Below are 16183 nucleotides of genomic sequence, written 5' to 3'. Positions count from 1 at the left end.
TTAAGAGAAGGTTAGATGAACACCTTGCTGGGGTCGTTTGACCCCAGTACTCTTTCCTGCCATGGCAGGGGGTCGGACTCCATGATCTGCTCAGGTCCCTTCCGACCCTAGAAACTATGAAACTATGAAACTATGACTTGGAGGAGGAATCTCTGCCCTCTACCGGCTGCCGTTAAAATTGCTGATATCCACTGGCTGATCTCCTGGAGCTTGGCTGGTGTCCGTCACTTTGGACAGTAAATGTTCTCTCCAGCTAGGGACATTTCTTCGCTAGACAATTATGCAATGCTAATTAACAGTGCTGCCTGTGACTTCACGATCAGCAGTAACAGGTACACGCTGAGTTGAGCATCATGTCAGCTGATTGGAGATAAATGCTTAAAAGACCAGTCCTAGCTATGGGATGGGGCAGGGGTCTAAATGACAAGTGCCTTGTTGTAAAATTTTCATGGTGAAATAGGATCACAGGGTCAGCCCACAAGCAGTCACGTGTTCCTCAGCACCATGCCTCCGGCTGAATATTTTAAAAGGAAGTAACCACCCAAGGAAATAATTATAAGGATGGCGTTTAGACAGGGTGGTGAGGGAGGGTGGAAGAGTCGCGAAGTGATCTACCCCCCTCTTTGACAGGGACAAAGCGTTTCCCAAATGGCAACTAAAATGCAGCTGCCTTGGGACAGGAACGCAAAATGCTGCTTGCTTAACTGTGCACAAAGCCATGTTCTCATGGAAAAGTTTGCAGACAGGAAGTCATCCCTGCTCGTAGCAGCGCCTTAGATGATTATCAACCTAATAATGGCTCCTCATAAAACAGAAGTAGTGCCGTTTGGTGCCTGTTTTTTTTTTATTGAAAAATAAAATCCAAAATTAGGAAGCCCTGAGCTATTAAAAGATTAGCCAGGCAGTGGCCCAGCAACAGGATTGATGATGATGTAAGCACTGCGCAGTTACACAGTGCAGAGGAGCATGGGTGTTTGCTGGCTTAGTGACTTAAAACCCTGGTGTTGTTCAGTACGCAAGTACACGGTCCCCTGGTGCCAGACGTTCCTGCAAGTCAGAAAGATCAGAGCAGGAGCCTGGGGTTGTGCTGCGGATATCTTTGCCCTGTTGTATAGATCTTTGATGGATGCTTGGGCTCTTGATATTAATAGCTTAGTAATACTATAAATAATATTATGTAAGAGGGTAAATAATGTTCCCTGAGTTATTACTGCGTGCTCAGTGTTGAGCAAGTGAACACTGACTAATCCTGACTCTGGTTTCCTGCACAGTGAAGTTGCGTGTTAACACAAGGGTTTGCACTCAGCTAATGTCAGCTCCGTCGTCCGTAATGTGCCAGTTTCCATGGCACGGGCACAGGTCTTGCTTCTTTTTTAATGGGCATACATTTTAATCTTCCCTTCCCACTGGAGCAGAAGTAAAGAAGGTGAGAGAGGGCAGCGCCTCAGACTAAGCCGTAGGGCTTGGCTGCAAAGATGAGCCTTGTAGCAAGCTCCAGGGGCTAATAAACCGGAGCTTCAGTTCCAGGATCAGATTCCCCAGAGCCAGCCGCCGTGTCCCATCCTCCTGCAGGAACACTTGCAACTGCAACAGGGCTTAGAGGATCTGCAAAGCTCCAGGCAGCATCCGGCTATGTAGAGTGGCACTGACTCCGACGGGCACCTGAAAGCCAGTGCATCGCAGGTATAAGCACCACTAAGGCAAGCTGCTGCTCACTGAGCTTCAGGGGAAGCCCCGCAGGGCAGCGGTGGCACCGGGGGTCTCCCTCAGGAGTTAGTGTGCTGCCAGGGGGGCCTGTCCGGCACAGTAATCACTGCATGGACAAATAACCCCTCCCTCCTGCCTGTAATACCACATCCCCTATCCAGGACCTTCCTTGTTGCCTCTTGTTCATCTGTCGGCAGCTTTCCAGTGCCATAAACATGCCCCATTGCCTGACCCTCTCGGAGTGCATCAAGCAAGGCACATTGCTCCTTGCACTAGGGTGGAGGGGAAAGGGGGCTGGGATTCCACTCTCCAGGCCACCAAGCAGAAGGCCCTGCTAGTAGGTGGGTTGCCAAGGGCATTGAGATTTCTAAAAAGGCCACGTGGGATTCACAAGCACCGGGTGGGTTGGGCATCAGAGTGCCAGAAAAGTCCTCCCCTTTGTCACAAACCACCTCTGAGCAAGGCTTTCGTTATCGCAGCTGTTTGCTCATCAGGTAAACCCAGGCCTGCCGGGTTCACCTGGAGCCGGGCAGGGTCACTGACCTGCTCCGCTCCCAGGGGCCACTGAGGTGAGGGAGGTTCATGTTGCATGCAGGATCGCTGGAAGGCAACGGCGATGTTTCCGGGGATGTAGCCTGCCCGCTCTGACCTGTGCCTGCCCCTTTAATGCCTCATCCTTATCAGATGCAAATCCTGGCTCTGCACCTCGTCCTCTACATGCCATGCATATGCTGAGGGACGCGTGCCTTGCCCTTGTTCCAGCACTGGCACGCGCTCCCTGGGCTGGCCCCACCTCTTCATGAACCTCCAGCCAGCGCCTAGGCTCAGTTACACAGCATCCAGGATCCTCTTTCCCCTCCCAGAGGCTGAAGTCTCCTTGCACAGATGAGCTCTGGACAGGCAACCTGTGATGCACAAGGCAGGGGTGGGGCCCTGCTTCAAGCCTGCTCCAGCCCATTTTCTCTGCCTTCCCTAGCAGAGCAGGAGCGACCTGTGGCTTCTTGAACAGCAGAGATACTGGTTTGCCCGCATGCCAGCTGCAATGGAGAAGGAGCCTCTGCTGCAGCTGCGAGTCTTTGACCTCAATTGCTGGTGAGTCCAGAGCTGCCCCGTGGGATAAGCAGGGTCCAGAGCAGCCAGGTGTGGGTGGATCTACCTCCCTGTTCCTCTAGGACAGCCTGCACCTACCTTAGTGCTGGGGTCATGAGTGTGGGACACTGCTCCCTCACTGCACAGCCTGGATCATATTGTCTACTGGATCGAGAGCCAGGACTCCTGGATCCTGTTCCAGGAGCTGCGTGAGTCACTTAATCTGCTTGTGCCCCGGTTCATCTGACGTAGGGTAAGAAACCCCCTTGCTCCTTGCAGTGTGGAGGGTGCTGGATTAGCACCAAGCACTGCTGGCCTGGCCTCCTGGCTTTCCAGCCCTTCTGCCACCTATCTCTGGACTCTGCCAGAGTCTGCCCAGCCAAGGGGCTGGGAACCCAGTGCCCAGATGCAGGCTCCCTTGGCTGACAGTGCATGGGGGAGTGTGCATAACACACTGCAAATCAGACACCCTGTTTGTTAGGGGCAGCACAGCAGGACCTCATAATGCAAGGCTCCTTGTTAAGCTGCAGCCCAGGGACAGCTCGGCCCCCGGCCTGTGAAGGGCGAGTTTGCCCTGCCATCAAGGTTTGTTTGCCCTGTAAAGCTCTCCTTCTGACCCCAGCACCTCCCCTCCTGACTGGAATGAGCTGCTTTCCCTGTGCAGGCCCGGGTTGACAGACCCTTTCCCTCCACCACACTGGGAGCCTCATGTTCCCCCTTGGCTCTGTACTGGGCTCCAGGCCTGTCTCCACCAGTGTTGCAGAGGGCTTTCTGCTGCAGGGCTCCATGGGTTATGAGGCTTCAGGCATGAACCCTATGGAGCCCACATCATACCTCTCCCATCCCCACACCTTTCCCCCTGCTGGGTTGTTCCTAGTTGTGGCTTCAGTTCAGTTCCTCACTAGGACATCAGCCACCTACCTCATCTTGCCCTGATACAAGCGGGGGGAGCACAAGCCCATCTCTGACCCTGGCTCTGAGGTGAGCATGCAAAGGGCTGAAGGAAATTGCCTATCTTGCCTGATGGGTCTCCTCCTCCCAGGGCAATCCGCTACCTGAGCAAGCTGCGACAGGAGCGCGTCCAGATGATTGCGGACACCCTGAGCCAAGAGAGCTACGACCTGGTGCTCCTCCAGGAGGTGAGGCCCAAGGGACGGTGGGCCAGGGGAAGTGGCAGGGACCAAGAGCAGGTGGGACTTGAGCTGGCATGATGGAGGGAGGGAAGAGGCTTCAAGCCAAAGTTCCCTTAGCTGCTGGCCCATGATGTGAGTTTGCTTCATTCTCAGCCTCTCTTTGCTCCTTCAGGTGTGGAGTGAGATGGACTACTGCACGCTGAAACAGAGGCTGTCTGCCTGCTACCCTTCCTCCCACTACTTCCGCAGGTAAGAGGAGCTCATTAGCCTGCTGTTGCTTATCAGCCTAGGAGGAGGTTCTTGGCAACAGTGAGCACTCTGTAAGTCTGGGTTTTATCAGGTCTCCCTGAGCATTTAGTGTCTGTGGACTTTGAAATGTACTGGGGCTGTCTGGTACCAGGCAGACCTTGGACAGCAGTGTCCCTGCTCAGGAGGAGATGCCTCCTCTTCTGATCAGCTTACAAACACCACTGCACCCTTCCAGCCGGCCCCAGCGCCCCGTGCCTGCCCAAGGGCTGTGGCAGGTACACGGCCTTTGCTCTTGTAAGAACAGGACATCAGAACGTGAACGCAGCATGTCCCTCTGGCTCCATCCATGATGGTGGCACATACCAGATGTATTCAAAGAAACTTGAAACAGAGCCTGTGCAGAGGGATCCACCCCCCATCACTAGCAAATGGCATCTTCCCTGCATGGTGTGTTCAGTAGCCTCTGCCAGTCCCACCCCGCTTCAGTAGGTCTCAGACCAGGTTCCACCGATGGCTTTCACAACGCCCTGGGGTGGAGGCCGCTGGATGCTAATTATGAACAGTGGTAATTATGGCCTGTGTAGTCTGCACGTTAGGCTTGCACTGAGAGCACTTTGCCCCTGCTAAGGTGAAGGCAGTGTAGTGGTAAACTGTGCAAAGCTTTCATCATCTCTGTCCCTAGGGATCCTCTCAGACCTCAGGTGTGAAGAACACTGTCCCTTGCCCCTGGCCTTGCAAGCACTCCTGGCTGTGATCTGAGGTTCTTGGCTTTCCTAGGGGAAAGAGACCTGTGCCCATGGGGCACCTGTGCCTTGGCCACTGCTGGCAGACCAAGGGGAAGCAGCAGCTTGTTCAGTGAGCCAGCAGTCATTGGAAGCAGCACCAAAGAGATCAGAGGGAGCCAGACAGGTTGCTAGGTCATCCTTTCCATCTCCATCCTGGCCCTCACCCTATTGTGTATAGAGGGTCTAGGCTTGCTGCGTGTGGATGAAAGAGGTGATAAAAGCTTAGCTCAAGTCTCCTCAACAGCTGCTCTGAACCCCCCCAGTCACCTTCTTCTTGGGGGTGATGCCTCTGCCCTGGAACACATACTGCCCATGCCCATGCCGTGCTGAGAAACTGTCATCAGCCCTGTGTCCCTGTCATCTTCCTGTTCCCGGCAGGGGGGGCGGGCAGCCAGCCGGAGCTGAGATCGTGCTGGTATCTTGAGTGACTTGTGCATCTGGCACATCAGGGTGGCCATGGTGAGGAGATACCTGGCATCTTCCAGCCCCATGGCTAGTCATTTGCCTCTCAGAACCTCCCTGGGTTGAGTCTTTATCCCCCTTTGGAAGCTGTAGGAGCTGAGTGACTTGTCCAAATTCACAGAGCACGTCAGAAACAGAACTCAGGCCTCCTAGCTCCTAGGCCCCTGTATAACCCTTAGCTCCTGGCTCCCAGCCTGCTGTTGTGACCACTGGGTCCCTCGCTCTCTGTTGTTCAGAAGCCCCAGTTGACCCCCCAGGAATGAAGGGCAGGTAGGTGCTGATGGATGAGGAGGGCTTGCTCCTGGCTCTGTTCAGTGATGATGGGGTCTGTTTTGCAGTGGAGTGATTGGCAGTGGGCTCTGCGTGTTCTCCAGGTACCCGATCCTGGACACCTTCCTGTACCAGTACTCCCTCAATGGCTATCCCTACATGGTGAGTGTGTGCCCAGCCACAGCTGGGGCTGCTGCCAGAGTAGTTCTGTGCAACCCATCACTGTACCTAACCAGCCTTTTATCTCCCATCACCTGCTTTGGCAGCTCCAGCATGGGGACTGGTTTTGCGGCAAATCTGTGGGGCTTCTTGTCCTCAAGATCCAGGAGATCGTCTTCAACATCTATGTGACCCATGTGAGTCTGGGTGCTGGGGAGGGCAGGCTCTGCCAGACTGGGAGTGCTTGGAAAAACACTGGGCCAGGCAAGGGATGTTGCATGGGCTGTTGGATGGAAAAAAGGGCCTTTCTCTGTGAGGGAACTAGCCTGGACTGGCAGCAGCTGGGTGTTGTCGCTTGGTGGCATCTCACTGATCCCATCATGAGGGACACTCATCAGGCTTCCCACGTCCAAGCTCCATGCCAGGACGGGGCATGTGGGATCCCCTGCCATGCTTTCCTGTGCTGTCTGGGGTGATAGCTTTATACTGAGACAAGTAGTGTTTAGCAGGCACTGTGTGATTTCTAACTGTCATGGCATTGGCATATCCTATGCTTGTATCTTGTTTCTTTGCCTGCCTGTGCCCAGCTCTAGCCATATCCTTGAGAGAAGCACAGAACATATCCCATAGCTTAGTGAGAGGAAGTAAGATGTCTACAAAGGTGGAGCGTTCAAATCCCAAGGGCAGCAGTGAATTCCCCACAAAGCTCTTGCCAGTTTGGAGGGTGAGTGGAGAATGCCAAGGGGAGCAAACAAGGAGCTGGAGGGTTTGATGTGAGAGGAGCAGTGGAAGGGCTGGATCCTTAGCATAGCTCCATGGGATAGAGGTGCTGGGCTCCTTGAAGTGGCGACTAAGGGTAGGTAGGAGGCTGCAGGCACTGAAGGGGGAGAGGAACTGATGGTGGAGGGGGCGAAACCTGATGAAATTGAGCCAGTGGATGTCAGGGAACCTTTTCTACTGGTGAAATGGTTCTACAGGCTGAGCTGTCTCCCAAGGGAAACACTGCCCCTGCCTCAGGACACCCAAGCTGGGTGGTGCTGGGGCCTGGCACACACATTGCTCTGGTGCCCAATCTCTGTGTCCCAGCCTGGAATCACAATGCACGTCCTCCCTTTCCCCAGCTCCATGCAGAATACTGCCGGGAGAAGGATGCGTACCTCCCCCATCGAGTGGTGCAGGCCTGGGAGCTGGGGCAGTTTGTACAGTGAGTAGCACTGCAGTGCCAGGGGCTCCTTGTAGCGGGGAGGTTGTGTCCCACCCCTCGGTGCTGGCAGGGGACTGCATCACTCTCCCCAGTTGCATGATTCTGCCCATCCCTCAGGCACACCTCAAAGGCAGCTGATGTGGTGCTGCTGGGTGGGGATTTGAACATGCACCCCGAGGATGTGGGGATCCGGCTGCTGCGAAGCTGGACAGGCCTGCGGGACTCCTTCACTGATGCCGAGCGGTTTGAGGCAAGTGCTTTTCCTGAGGGCCTGGGCTGGGGGGGCACTGGGACAGATGGGGCTGCTACAGGGTGTGGGGGGACAGCAAATGCCACCATGAGTCAGCACATCCAGGCTTCTCCCCAGTTTGTCCCTTCCAGCTACTGTGTACTACTCGCCCCCACCCCCATCTCACAACACATCAGCCCTCTCTGCTGGCTCACAACACCCGGCTCCCCTCCCAGCCTGCATCTTGCTCCTCCAGCCTCCCAGTGCTCCAGCATCCTGCTTGCAACAGCTCCCAGTTGCTATCAGCCAACAGCCTCCCAGTGCTCCAGCTGCTCCGCCGCCCCTGCCTATGGTGTGGGGACTGGGCTGGGCCTAGGTGGCACTGACTGTGCCGTCCCCCATAGGGCTGCGAGGACGGCTGTACCCTGGTGCCGGACAACTGCTTCACAGACAAGAAAGAGCTGCAGCCCTTCCCACTGGGGATTCGCATCGACTACATCCTTTACAAGGTGCGAGGGCCTGGGGACTTGGTCGCCTGCTAGACCCAGAAGCCTGTGGCCTGGCCTGGATCAGGCAGCCACTCCATGAGTGGCAAGGCAGAGGCAAAGGCCTGTGGAGCCCCGTTCACCCACCTGCCAGCTAGCTGGGGCTCATTCCTGCTGCTTCCCAGAGCACCGTCCTCCCTGGGTGGCAAGTGCCCAAAGGATTTCATCCTCCCCAGGAGCAGCAGTGTTTCAGAAGCAGGCCTGTACCCAGCTGGCTGTCAGCAGCCTCTGACTCACCAGGGTCCATCAAGGCAGGACACTACTGTTGTTTGTGCTGTTGACCCCTGGTACTTCTGTAGCATTGAGGGAGGTCGGACACTACAGACGGGTGGGCACTGAGGCATGGGCAGGGGAAGTGTCTCACCCAAGGAGACCCGGGGGGTCAGTGGCAGCACTGGGATCCAATCGCCAGCCTTGATACAAGCACCCACAACCTCCTGTCCTGCACCCCACACCCAGCTGGGTTGGAGGCCTGTTGCTTTTGATTCTGTTTGTACACCGGCGTGTCTTCTCCACTCTGAGATTTGAGCCCCTGAGCAGAGGGGTTGAGCACAGGGACCAGGACCTGTCATTTATGATCAAGGCTCCCGCCCTAGGCAGTGTCACAGGTCCTTGCTGAAGCAGGGGATGAGACCACCTGCCCCAGCCCCTCTACGAGATAAGGGAGCAGCACCAGTTCATCAGCAAAAGCTGCTCCGTGGGAGTTGTGTGTGGCACTGCAGGTCCCATTGCTTCTCCATCAGGGGTGCAGTTGACAGGGGACCAGCCTGGCAGCCCTTGTTATACTGATTCATGTTGCCCTGTGTCACCCCTTCTCCTAGGGTCAGTCCAACTTTGCAGTGAAGTGTGACAGGCTGGTGACCACCACTGGAAAGGCTCCTGGCAAGAGCATCCCCTACTCGGACCACGAAGCCGTCATTGCTACACTCTACGTGAGGAGGCATGGGGAAGCCAATGCCCTGAACAGTAACACAGTGGGTGAGTGCAGAGACAGCCCTACCTTTAGCCGCGGGCAGCAGGGTACCTTAGGAGAACACTTCACCTCTGCAGCGTGACTGTCTCCCCTTCCCCATTCCCCCAACCAGGGAACCCCTGCCTCAGCCACTTGCCAGGTCTCAAAAGGAAGAGTGTGTCATATCCCACCCCCAGCCAGTCTCCTCTCAGGCGCTCCTCTGAACCAATGGAGAGTGCAAGCTGGCAGCTTTGTCCAAGGAAGGGCTCTGTGGAGCAGTATGGCTTGCCCAGCCTGGCGAAGGGAAGGCTAAGCAGAGGGTGTGGTAGTGCTCTGCAGCCAGTTCAGGGGAGGGTAAATCCCAGGGAGGGAGAAGAGCTGCAGAACAAGGCTGGCATAAGGTCAGACAGGTATCAGGTAGCCAGGAGGAATTTAGGCTGGGAATGAGAAGGCTCCTAAGCATCAGAGCTGGAACATCAAGGCCTGGGTGAGGCAGGAACCCAACTTGTGGCCGAGGTGGGGCCGAGGCAGGTGTCTGGGATGGGCTCAGCCTGTCTCTTCCTCCCTGCAGCTAACCCCATCTCCTCTCACAGACCCAGCGCTGGTGGACATCATGAAGGAAGCCCGGACTGAGGTGCGGGTGGGGCTGCATGCCGCCCAGCGCCAGCGCTACTCCAGTGGCCGCATGGCTATCCTGGCCCTGCTCCTGCTGCTGCTGCAGGCCATGATGGGCCTGAGCTCCCTGGTGGGCTGGGCCTCACCCCAGCCCTTCCCCAAGTTCTCCTTCTCCGTCCTGGGCTCGCTGGCTGTACTGGTCCTGCTGGTCTCGGGTGTGCTGCACATCTTCCATGCCATCGAAGTCAAGGTGCTCCAGGGCACTGAGGACCAGATGAGGTTGGCTCTCCAGTCGCTGCAGGACCAGCTCAGCGCCAAGTGAGAGACCAGGTGTGGGGGGCATGGGTAGGGACCAAAAGCCTGCAGGAGCCTGGGCACTACACTGCACTGCCAGCCCCAGGTGCCCCCCCCCCCGCACCACACAACTCCCCAGACTTTTATAGTTCAATTTATTTTTAAATAAGTGGCATTACAAAGCATTTGGTAATGGACAGGAGCATGGCGGGTTTTATAACGACCTTTTGCAGGCCAATAAACCTTTTGACCAGGGTCATTTTATTCCCTGACCTTCCACGCCCCTCTCCAAGTTTGTTCTCCTGACAGGCAGCCAGGGTGTGCTAGCTATGGGCGTCTCATAAAGGCAGTATCCTAGGAAAGACACGCTTGGTTTTTTCCCTGCCAGATGATGCTCTTTGCAATGAAGCAAGGATTGTCTGGCTGTCCCTGGGGGCTGCTCTGGCACTGACAATACAGCTACCGCCCGGGATTCCCTGTGCGACTGACTCCAGCTCTGACCTCACACCAAGATGGATTTTTTTTTCTGTTTGCTGAGCCGGGGGGGGCAGGTGGGGCAGCAGTGTGAGACCTCAGGGCAGCACCACGTGGCCAAGCCTGTCCTCACAGCTGCTCTTAGAGAACTGCACTTTGGTGTCAGAATCTCCTGAGCTGGTGATTTGTGACCTGGAAACAGCATCTGCACCAGGGTGTCTTTTGGCACGTGATTCCCTAACTGTTACAACTCTGCTCTAACTGTTCCCCCAGGCCGCAGCCTCCAAGCCGCCCCAGGTTCCAGGCTCTCCTGACCACGCTGGCTGCAGCTAGTGTCATTGGGTGATACAGCTGCAGCCCACATCAGCACAGTCTACCTGCCTTTGGTGGCACTGCTGCAACACAGCTACAGCCCCCACGGTGTGACTGGGCTGCATGGGAGTGCGGGGAGTCATGCTGTCAAGCAAGCCATTCTCGCAGCTGCCTTACCTCACCAGGCCCTGGGTGCAACACTTGCAGAAGGGGGAGCATTTGGGCAGCACATCTCTGGTGAGTTAGCCCTCAGCGCTGCAGCAGTGAAGCTGGATTCAGCAGCAGGGGACTGTGAGCAGCTCCCGCCTGCCCAGGGAGGATGGGCACATGGTAGACACTGGCTGTAGCACAAGGCTTAAGGCAGAGGCTTCCAGAGGTGAAGGAGCAGGGCTGCCTAGGGATGCAGCAGTTACCTAGCCCCATCCCAGGTCCTTAACCCTTCTCATGTGTGCTGCCTGGATTCTCTGGCAAGTTATCCTGAGACTCCTTCCCACCAGAGCTCCACGGCCCCTGAAAACAGCTGGAGAGGAACCAGTAAGCGGGACCCTGCCCAGTGCTTGCAGAAGGGGACAGGCTACACTGGCTGCCCCCACTGCAGCCCTGCAGGTGCCAGGGGCTGCTACCTCCTGCTTTCAGGTCTCACAGGACAGGCTGCCTGCCTGCACGCACCCTGCATCCTGGAGGACACAACCTCAGTTTTGTGGCAAGGCTGCACGCACTGAAAGGCCTTAAGTGGCTCCCTGAGAATGGGGGGGTGTGGGACATGGGGAGCCTGCCCCTGAATAACATAGTTGTGCAGCAAAAGCACTAACCCCCTGAAGGGTTGAGGTGGGGGGTCACTGGGCAGCGAAGAGCATTGCTAAGCCAGGCTGATGAACCTGAGCAGTGGCCCAGGCTGAGAGACGTGTAGCCCAGACTCCCTGCTATGGCTTGCTTGGGGCCAGCGCACACGCCCTAGCATAGGGCCTCCTGCCTAGTGCATATGTGGGATGTGGCACTGCCACCTCCGTGTCCCATGCTCGCTGAAGCACAGCTCAAGCATTAAAAACAAGCAGAAGCCCAGCCACATGAGGGGCCCTGCTCTCAACAGGTGTGCCAGCTGCAGGCCTGGGGCTGTCCTTAAATGCTCCCAGAGGAGGCACATGGGGCACCCCTGCGCTAGGCAGCAAGTCACCACCCACGATGCTGGGTTTGGCAATGGGCTCAGCAGCCCACAGGTGCAGCCTGGGCCATGCTGCTCCATCCCTGCCCCTCCCAGAGTGCTCATGGGGCCCCTGGGCCGTGGTCACGTCAAGCTGCCTCCCTCCGCGCTGAAGGCCTCAGCAGTGGCATGCGATGGGCTGCGCCCTCAGGCCTCAGGCCTGCGCTCCATGCCCAGGTCCGCACCGCCCAGCTCGCTGAGGCGCTTCTCCTCCTGCACCTGGATCAGCTTGTCACGGTTCTGCACCACCTCCAGGAACTGCTCCAGGATCTCCTTCTCAGCTTGCAGGTCCTGGGGTGTCTTCAGCTCCTCTGCAAGTGGAGGGGAGAGGGCAGGTCACCAGCTGCCATAGCAGGGCAGGGCCAGTGTGCTCTGAGCTCTGTCCCAAGGTGCTGGACAGACAGGAACAGTTTTGGGTATCCAAGTGTAGCGGGGAGGCCTAACCTCCTTGGAGAGACCCATACACCCCCAATAAGCCCAAATGCCTTCCTGGCCTGCAGCAATGCTGGGAAAAAGTGGGGTCCATGTACATATTCAGCCCTTCCCTAACTCTCAACCACTTGGCTGCTATGAGGAGAGGAACAGCATGTATGCCAGCTGCTCATCGCAGCCCCCAGCATGAAGCTGGTGTTGTGGGCAGAGGAGAGACGCAGCTCTTCCCTCCTGGAGGAAGCGGGGTGAGGCAGGGGCAGAAGAGCTCGGAGCCAGGACACCCGGGTTCTTTGCCTGCTTTTATCAGTGTCCGTCTTCCCATGTTGGGAGGGGACTGCAGCACAGGGATCGAGCTGGTCAACTTGTGACGCCTCGATGCACAAGAGCAGTGGCTTTCCACATGCCCAGCCCCAGCCCTGCAATGGCACAGCTGGAGGGGCTCAGCTGCAGTCGCCGGAGCTGTCAGGGGCACAATGTAACTTCAATGGCTCTGCCACATCTCCTGCCATGGCAGGACCTCCATACTCCCCTGGTAGCAAGGACATAGCCCTGTGCTCTCCTTACCAGCCATGTCCATGTATCGCCGCATCTCCTGGTCCAGGTGGCACTGCTTTTCCTCCAGCTTCAGCTCCTGCACCCTGCGAGGGGAACAAGGTAAGAGTCATGTGGGGGGGTAGGGGGAGCAGGGCTGTCCCTGTGCTGGTGGACTGGGGGTGGGGGTGCCCCTCCATAAACAAGGACTCAAGGAAGCCTCCCCTTCAATGCTTCGTCCCACTGGGCAGCTACTGGCTCTCCCCTGGGCACACGCTTGCTCTCCAGGGCTGGAGGGAGGCTGCAGCTGAGCGTGGCTGTTGCAGGATGAGGCCATGAAGGAGCTAAGCATAGCCCCTGGCAGGCAGCAGCAAGCAAGGGCCAAGTGCTCCAGGAGTGACCTGCCACCCTTTTCCAGTGAGGAAGAGGGCACTGGCGGAAAGGCCACGGCACCACAGGCACTCGCCAGCGCTCCTAAGGCCCTGCCGTGTGCTTCTGGGACACTGAGGGTCAGCAACTCATGACAGACCCACTGCAGAGACTGGCTGGGAGGCACTTCTGCCGGCACCGAGTGCCCGCTGCCTGGGCATGGGCTGAGTGGTGCCAACATGGCACAGCTGACTGCTCTCCTTGTGCAGGGGAAGGAAGAACTGTCTGCGGCTAAAAAGGCAGAGGGCTTGAAGAGCCCTAGCTCAGGAAGGGCAGGGTGCAGGGCACAGGTCCCCCACGCCTGCTCACGGCACGGCCTCTTACGCAATCATGAGGTCCGACTCCTCAGAAACCAGGTTGTTCTTCTTCTGGACCAAATGGAGGAGCTGGTTAATCCACTGGGTCTTCAGGTCTGCCTGGGTTCCTGGGGGCAGGGAGAGGAGGTGGGTGTGCAGGCAGGGGGCAGGCTCTATTGCCCGCCTTCCACCCCACGGCCCACTCAACAGGCACGATGCCCAGTCGCAGGTGGACTGCTTACCTCCTTCACCCCGCAGGGACTGCTCCAGCTTGATGCCCTGCTCCTCCAGCTCGCGGAACGTCACCTCGATCTCCTCCAGCCGCCTCTGGATGGCCTGGGTGAGACAGACAAAAGTTTACATTGGCACCTTGTCCATCCTTCCTGCCCCTGGGGACTTCCTGGAGGAAGACGCTGTCCTTGCCAGCAATTAGCAAAGGTGTTACTGGCCAGGGCTTAGCAGACGGGGGAAGGGTCCTGTCCCAGGAGTGCAGTGTCTTTGTCCACGGCCTTTCCTCAATGTGCTCTCCATCCCAATCTCAGTGTTCCTAGGAGCAGGCCTTGGATTCCCTAGTTGAAAACTGGGACCACTGAAGTGACTTGCCTGAGATCACAGCCAATCAGACACAGAGCTGGGCAGGGAGCCTTAACCTCAGTCCCACATCCTAAGTAAACACCCCAGTAAATACAGCTACAGCAGGGGCAGGTAAAATATAGCCTGCAAGCTAGAATGGCCTGGTAGGCCAGATCCATCTGGCCTGCAGGGCCCCTAAAAATTTTAGAAAATGAATATTTACCTGTTCCTGGCTGCCTGTCAAAGATGACAGGAGCCAGAAGCAGTAGGACCCAAGGGAAGCCAGACCTCACCAGCAAGGCAGCAAGGCCCCACTCCTGCATGGGCAAGAAGCATTTGCTTGCCATCCTGCCTAACGCTCCCACTCTGCTTGAGGATGGCTGGCAAGCCCAACTGCTGCCACCTGCCAGGGGTCTGGGGGCGCTGCTTGACTCCAGGCACAGGCAGGGCTCCCTGAGGCACTAGGAGGACCTCACTGCCCTGTATGAGGCTGCCCCTGCCCACCTGGGTCAGGCACATCCTGGAGCCCTGGGTGCAGCAGGACCTTGCTCCAGGCACTGCCTGCTGGTGCATGGGACTGAGCTTCTGCTTTCCACCGCCCTGGGCTGCGCTGGTCCCGTGGACAGCACCACGGCCTCAGTGCAGCAAGGGCAGGCCGAGTGCCCGAGGCTCACCCTGACCCCCTGCCTTGGTGCTGCACTGGGACAGGGAGCCCAGGCTGGGCCAGGCTCAGGCCATAACAGCCAAGCTGGGCCCATGGCTTCAAGGACCTGTGAGCATTGACTAGGGCTCAGGTAAGGCCATTTCACAGCCCTGAGCCTTCAACTAGGGCTGCACAGGACTTCCCAGAGCCACAACCAGCTCTGCAGCACATGGCAAAGAGAGGCACTGAGTGCCGGAGCACTGGGCAGGAGCAACCCCCAGAGCCCAGGGCTTGAACCCAGGGCTCCAATTAGTGCTAACAAGGCCTTGATAGAAAGGCAGAACACTTGACTGAAGCTACAGCAGTGCTGCAATTAGTGCAGGGGGAGGAGCTGCCCTCACTGAGGGTGGTGAGCTTGTCCCAGCCCCAAGTGAGGTCCTGCTGCCCCCAGGGCCGCACTTAGTGCCAGAGCCGGGTGGGCAGGGCACCTCATGCAGGGCAGGGAGCTTCTCCCAGCCCCAGGGAGCCCTGCCTATGCCCCGGATCAAGCATCCCCCAGAGCTGGACAGCTCTGCAGGGCAGCAGCAGTCCCAGGGGTCCTTCCCTCCACCAAGAGGGAGGTCCCAGCTTCCTGCAGGAGTACCAGGCTCTCAAGAGCAGGCCCAGTGCAGGGCCAAGGCTCCCTTAGGGACAGAGGGGCCATGCCCAGCGAGAGTAGGCTTGTGTCTTGGAAGAGCTAGAGGAAGGGGTGCTACAGGTGGGTCTGCCTCCAGCCTGCACCCAGGGGTGGTCCTCATCCAGCACAGGGCAGGGGACCTGCCAGAAGGGCAGAGGAGCTTGTGTGTAGCCCCAGGGCAGGGAGCACTGGTCCCCTAGGCTCAGGGGTCCCCACCACAGCTGGAGCAAGGCTCTGCCTCCCAGCGCAGGGCGGAGAAGGGTGTCCCACAGTCAAGGCCACTGGTCTGCCCCTTGCGCAGCTCCTGTCAGCCTTCGCACGACAGAAGCTCATTGGGGCAGTGAGCGGTGTCCTGTGCACAGCATTGGGCCCCCTGTACGAGACCAGCAGGCCCTGGGGTGCTTGTCCAGGTTCTGCCTGGCGGGCACCCAGCCCATGGCCCTTTGCCTTGAGGGGCCCTGGAGGCAGCTCCGTAGCTCGACCTTGGTCTGAACCAGGCCCCAGGGAGGGTATTTGGGCAGGCGGCCTCCACATATCCACGCTCTGCAGGACACAGCTGCTCAGCTCCCTGAGTGCAGCCCCAGGCCACAGCTGCTCTCCAAGGCCCAGGTCTCCCCGAGAGCTGGGGGGGCCGGGGCACGGTGCTGCAAAGCACAGGCTGGGGGTCTGGATTCCCTTGTGGATGGAGGCCTCCGAGCCCCCCCCCTTCTCTGCACCCCCTTGGTTGGAGCCCAGCCACACAGGAGCTGGGACCCCGCAGCGGTCCCTGCTGAGCAGCCAGAGAAGACGGGTCCCCACAGCCTAGGGAAATGTGCTGCGCAGCTTCAGTTTTCCCAGGCAGCACCATGGCTGCAAACAAAAGTAGACCTCCTGGCCTCCAGCCCGACGTCTCCAGACTCGAGCATGGGTGGCTGAAACAAGTC

The 16183-nt window shown here is 57.9% G+C and overlaps 2 protein-coding genes across 5 annotated transcripts in view; one reads left to right on the top strand and one right to left on the bottom strand.

The window, feature by feature from the left end:
• The window catches only part of SMPD2 (sphingomyelin phosphodiesterase 2), a 13524-nt gene extending 3559 nt beyond the window's left edge, over positions 1 to 9965 (top strand). For 2 of the 4 annotated variants that reach the window (XM_019546203.1, XM_019546204.1), the window contains 11 exons: positions 2687 to 2799; positions 3839 to 3935; positions 4102 to 4178; positions 5764 to 5857; positions 5962 to 6051; positions 6976 to 7058; positions 7176 to 7308; positions 7692 to 7796; positions 8654 to 8810; positions 9378 to 9799; positions 9833 to 9965. In XM_019546203.1, the coding sequence (XP_019401748.1) occupies positions 2738 to 2799; positions 3839 to 3935; positions 4102 to 4178; positions 5764 to 5857; positions 5962 to 6051; positions 6976 to 7058; positions 7176 to 7308; positions 7692 to 7796; positions 8654 to 8810; positions 9378 to 9721 (1242 nt within the window). In that variant the 5' untranslated portion in view covers positions 2687 to 2737 and the 3' untranslated portion in view covers positions 9722 to 9799; positions 9833 to 9965. Of the gene's footprint in view, positions 1 to 2683; positions 2800 to 3838; positions 3936 to 4101; positions 4179 to 5763; positions 5858 to 5961; positions 6052 to 6975; positions 7059 to 7175; positions 7309 to 7691; positions 7797 to 8653; positions 8811 to 9377; positions 9800 to 9832 lie in introns of all 4 variants that reach the window. The other 2 variants (XM_019546205.1, XM_019546206.1) reach the window with 1 other exon arrangement.
• LOC109317494 (protein-methionine sulfoxide oxidase MICAL1-like) lies at positions 9834 to 13801 on the bottom strand. Its single transcript, XM_019546208.1, has 4 exons — positions 13611 to 13801; positions 13397 to 13496; positions 12677 to 12750; positions 9834 to 11991 (listed from the first exon to the last, which is right to left on the bottom strand). The coding sequence occupies exons 2-4, from the start codon at positions 13402 to 13404 to the stop codon at positions 11828 to 11830; spliced, it is 246 nt and encodes an 81-aa protein (XP_019401753.1). The 5' UTR covers positions 13405 to 13496; positions 13611 to 13801; the 3' UTR covers positions 9834 to 11827.
• Positions 13802 to 16183: the final 2382 nt, after the last annotated feature.

This window comes from Crocodylus porosus, unplaced genomic scaffold, assembly GCF_001723895.1.
Source record: "Crocodylus porosus isolate Cpor-Errol unplaced genomic scaffold, CroPor_comp1, whole genome shotgun sequence".
In the NCBI taxonomy this organism is placed as follows: domain Eukaryota; kingdom Metazoa; phylum Chordata; order Crocodylia; family Crocodylidae; genus Crocodylus; species Crocodylus porosus.
Note: the sequence above shows the minus strand (reverse complement) of the source record. Positions and strands in the feature narration are given on the sequence as shown.

Coding starts and splice junctions, on each gene's coding strand:
- LOC109317494 (XM_019546208.1), bottom strand. Junction 11,992..12,676: donor GCGATACATGGACATGGCTG/GTAAGGAGAGCA, acceptor CTCCACTTGCAG/AGGAGCTGAAGACACCCCAG.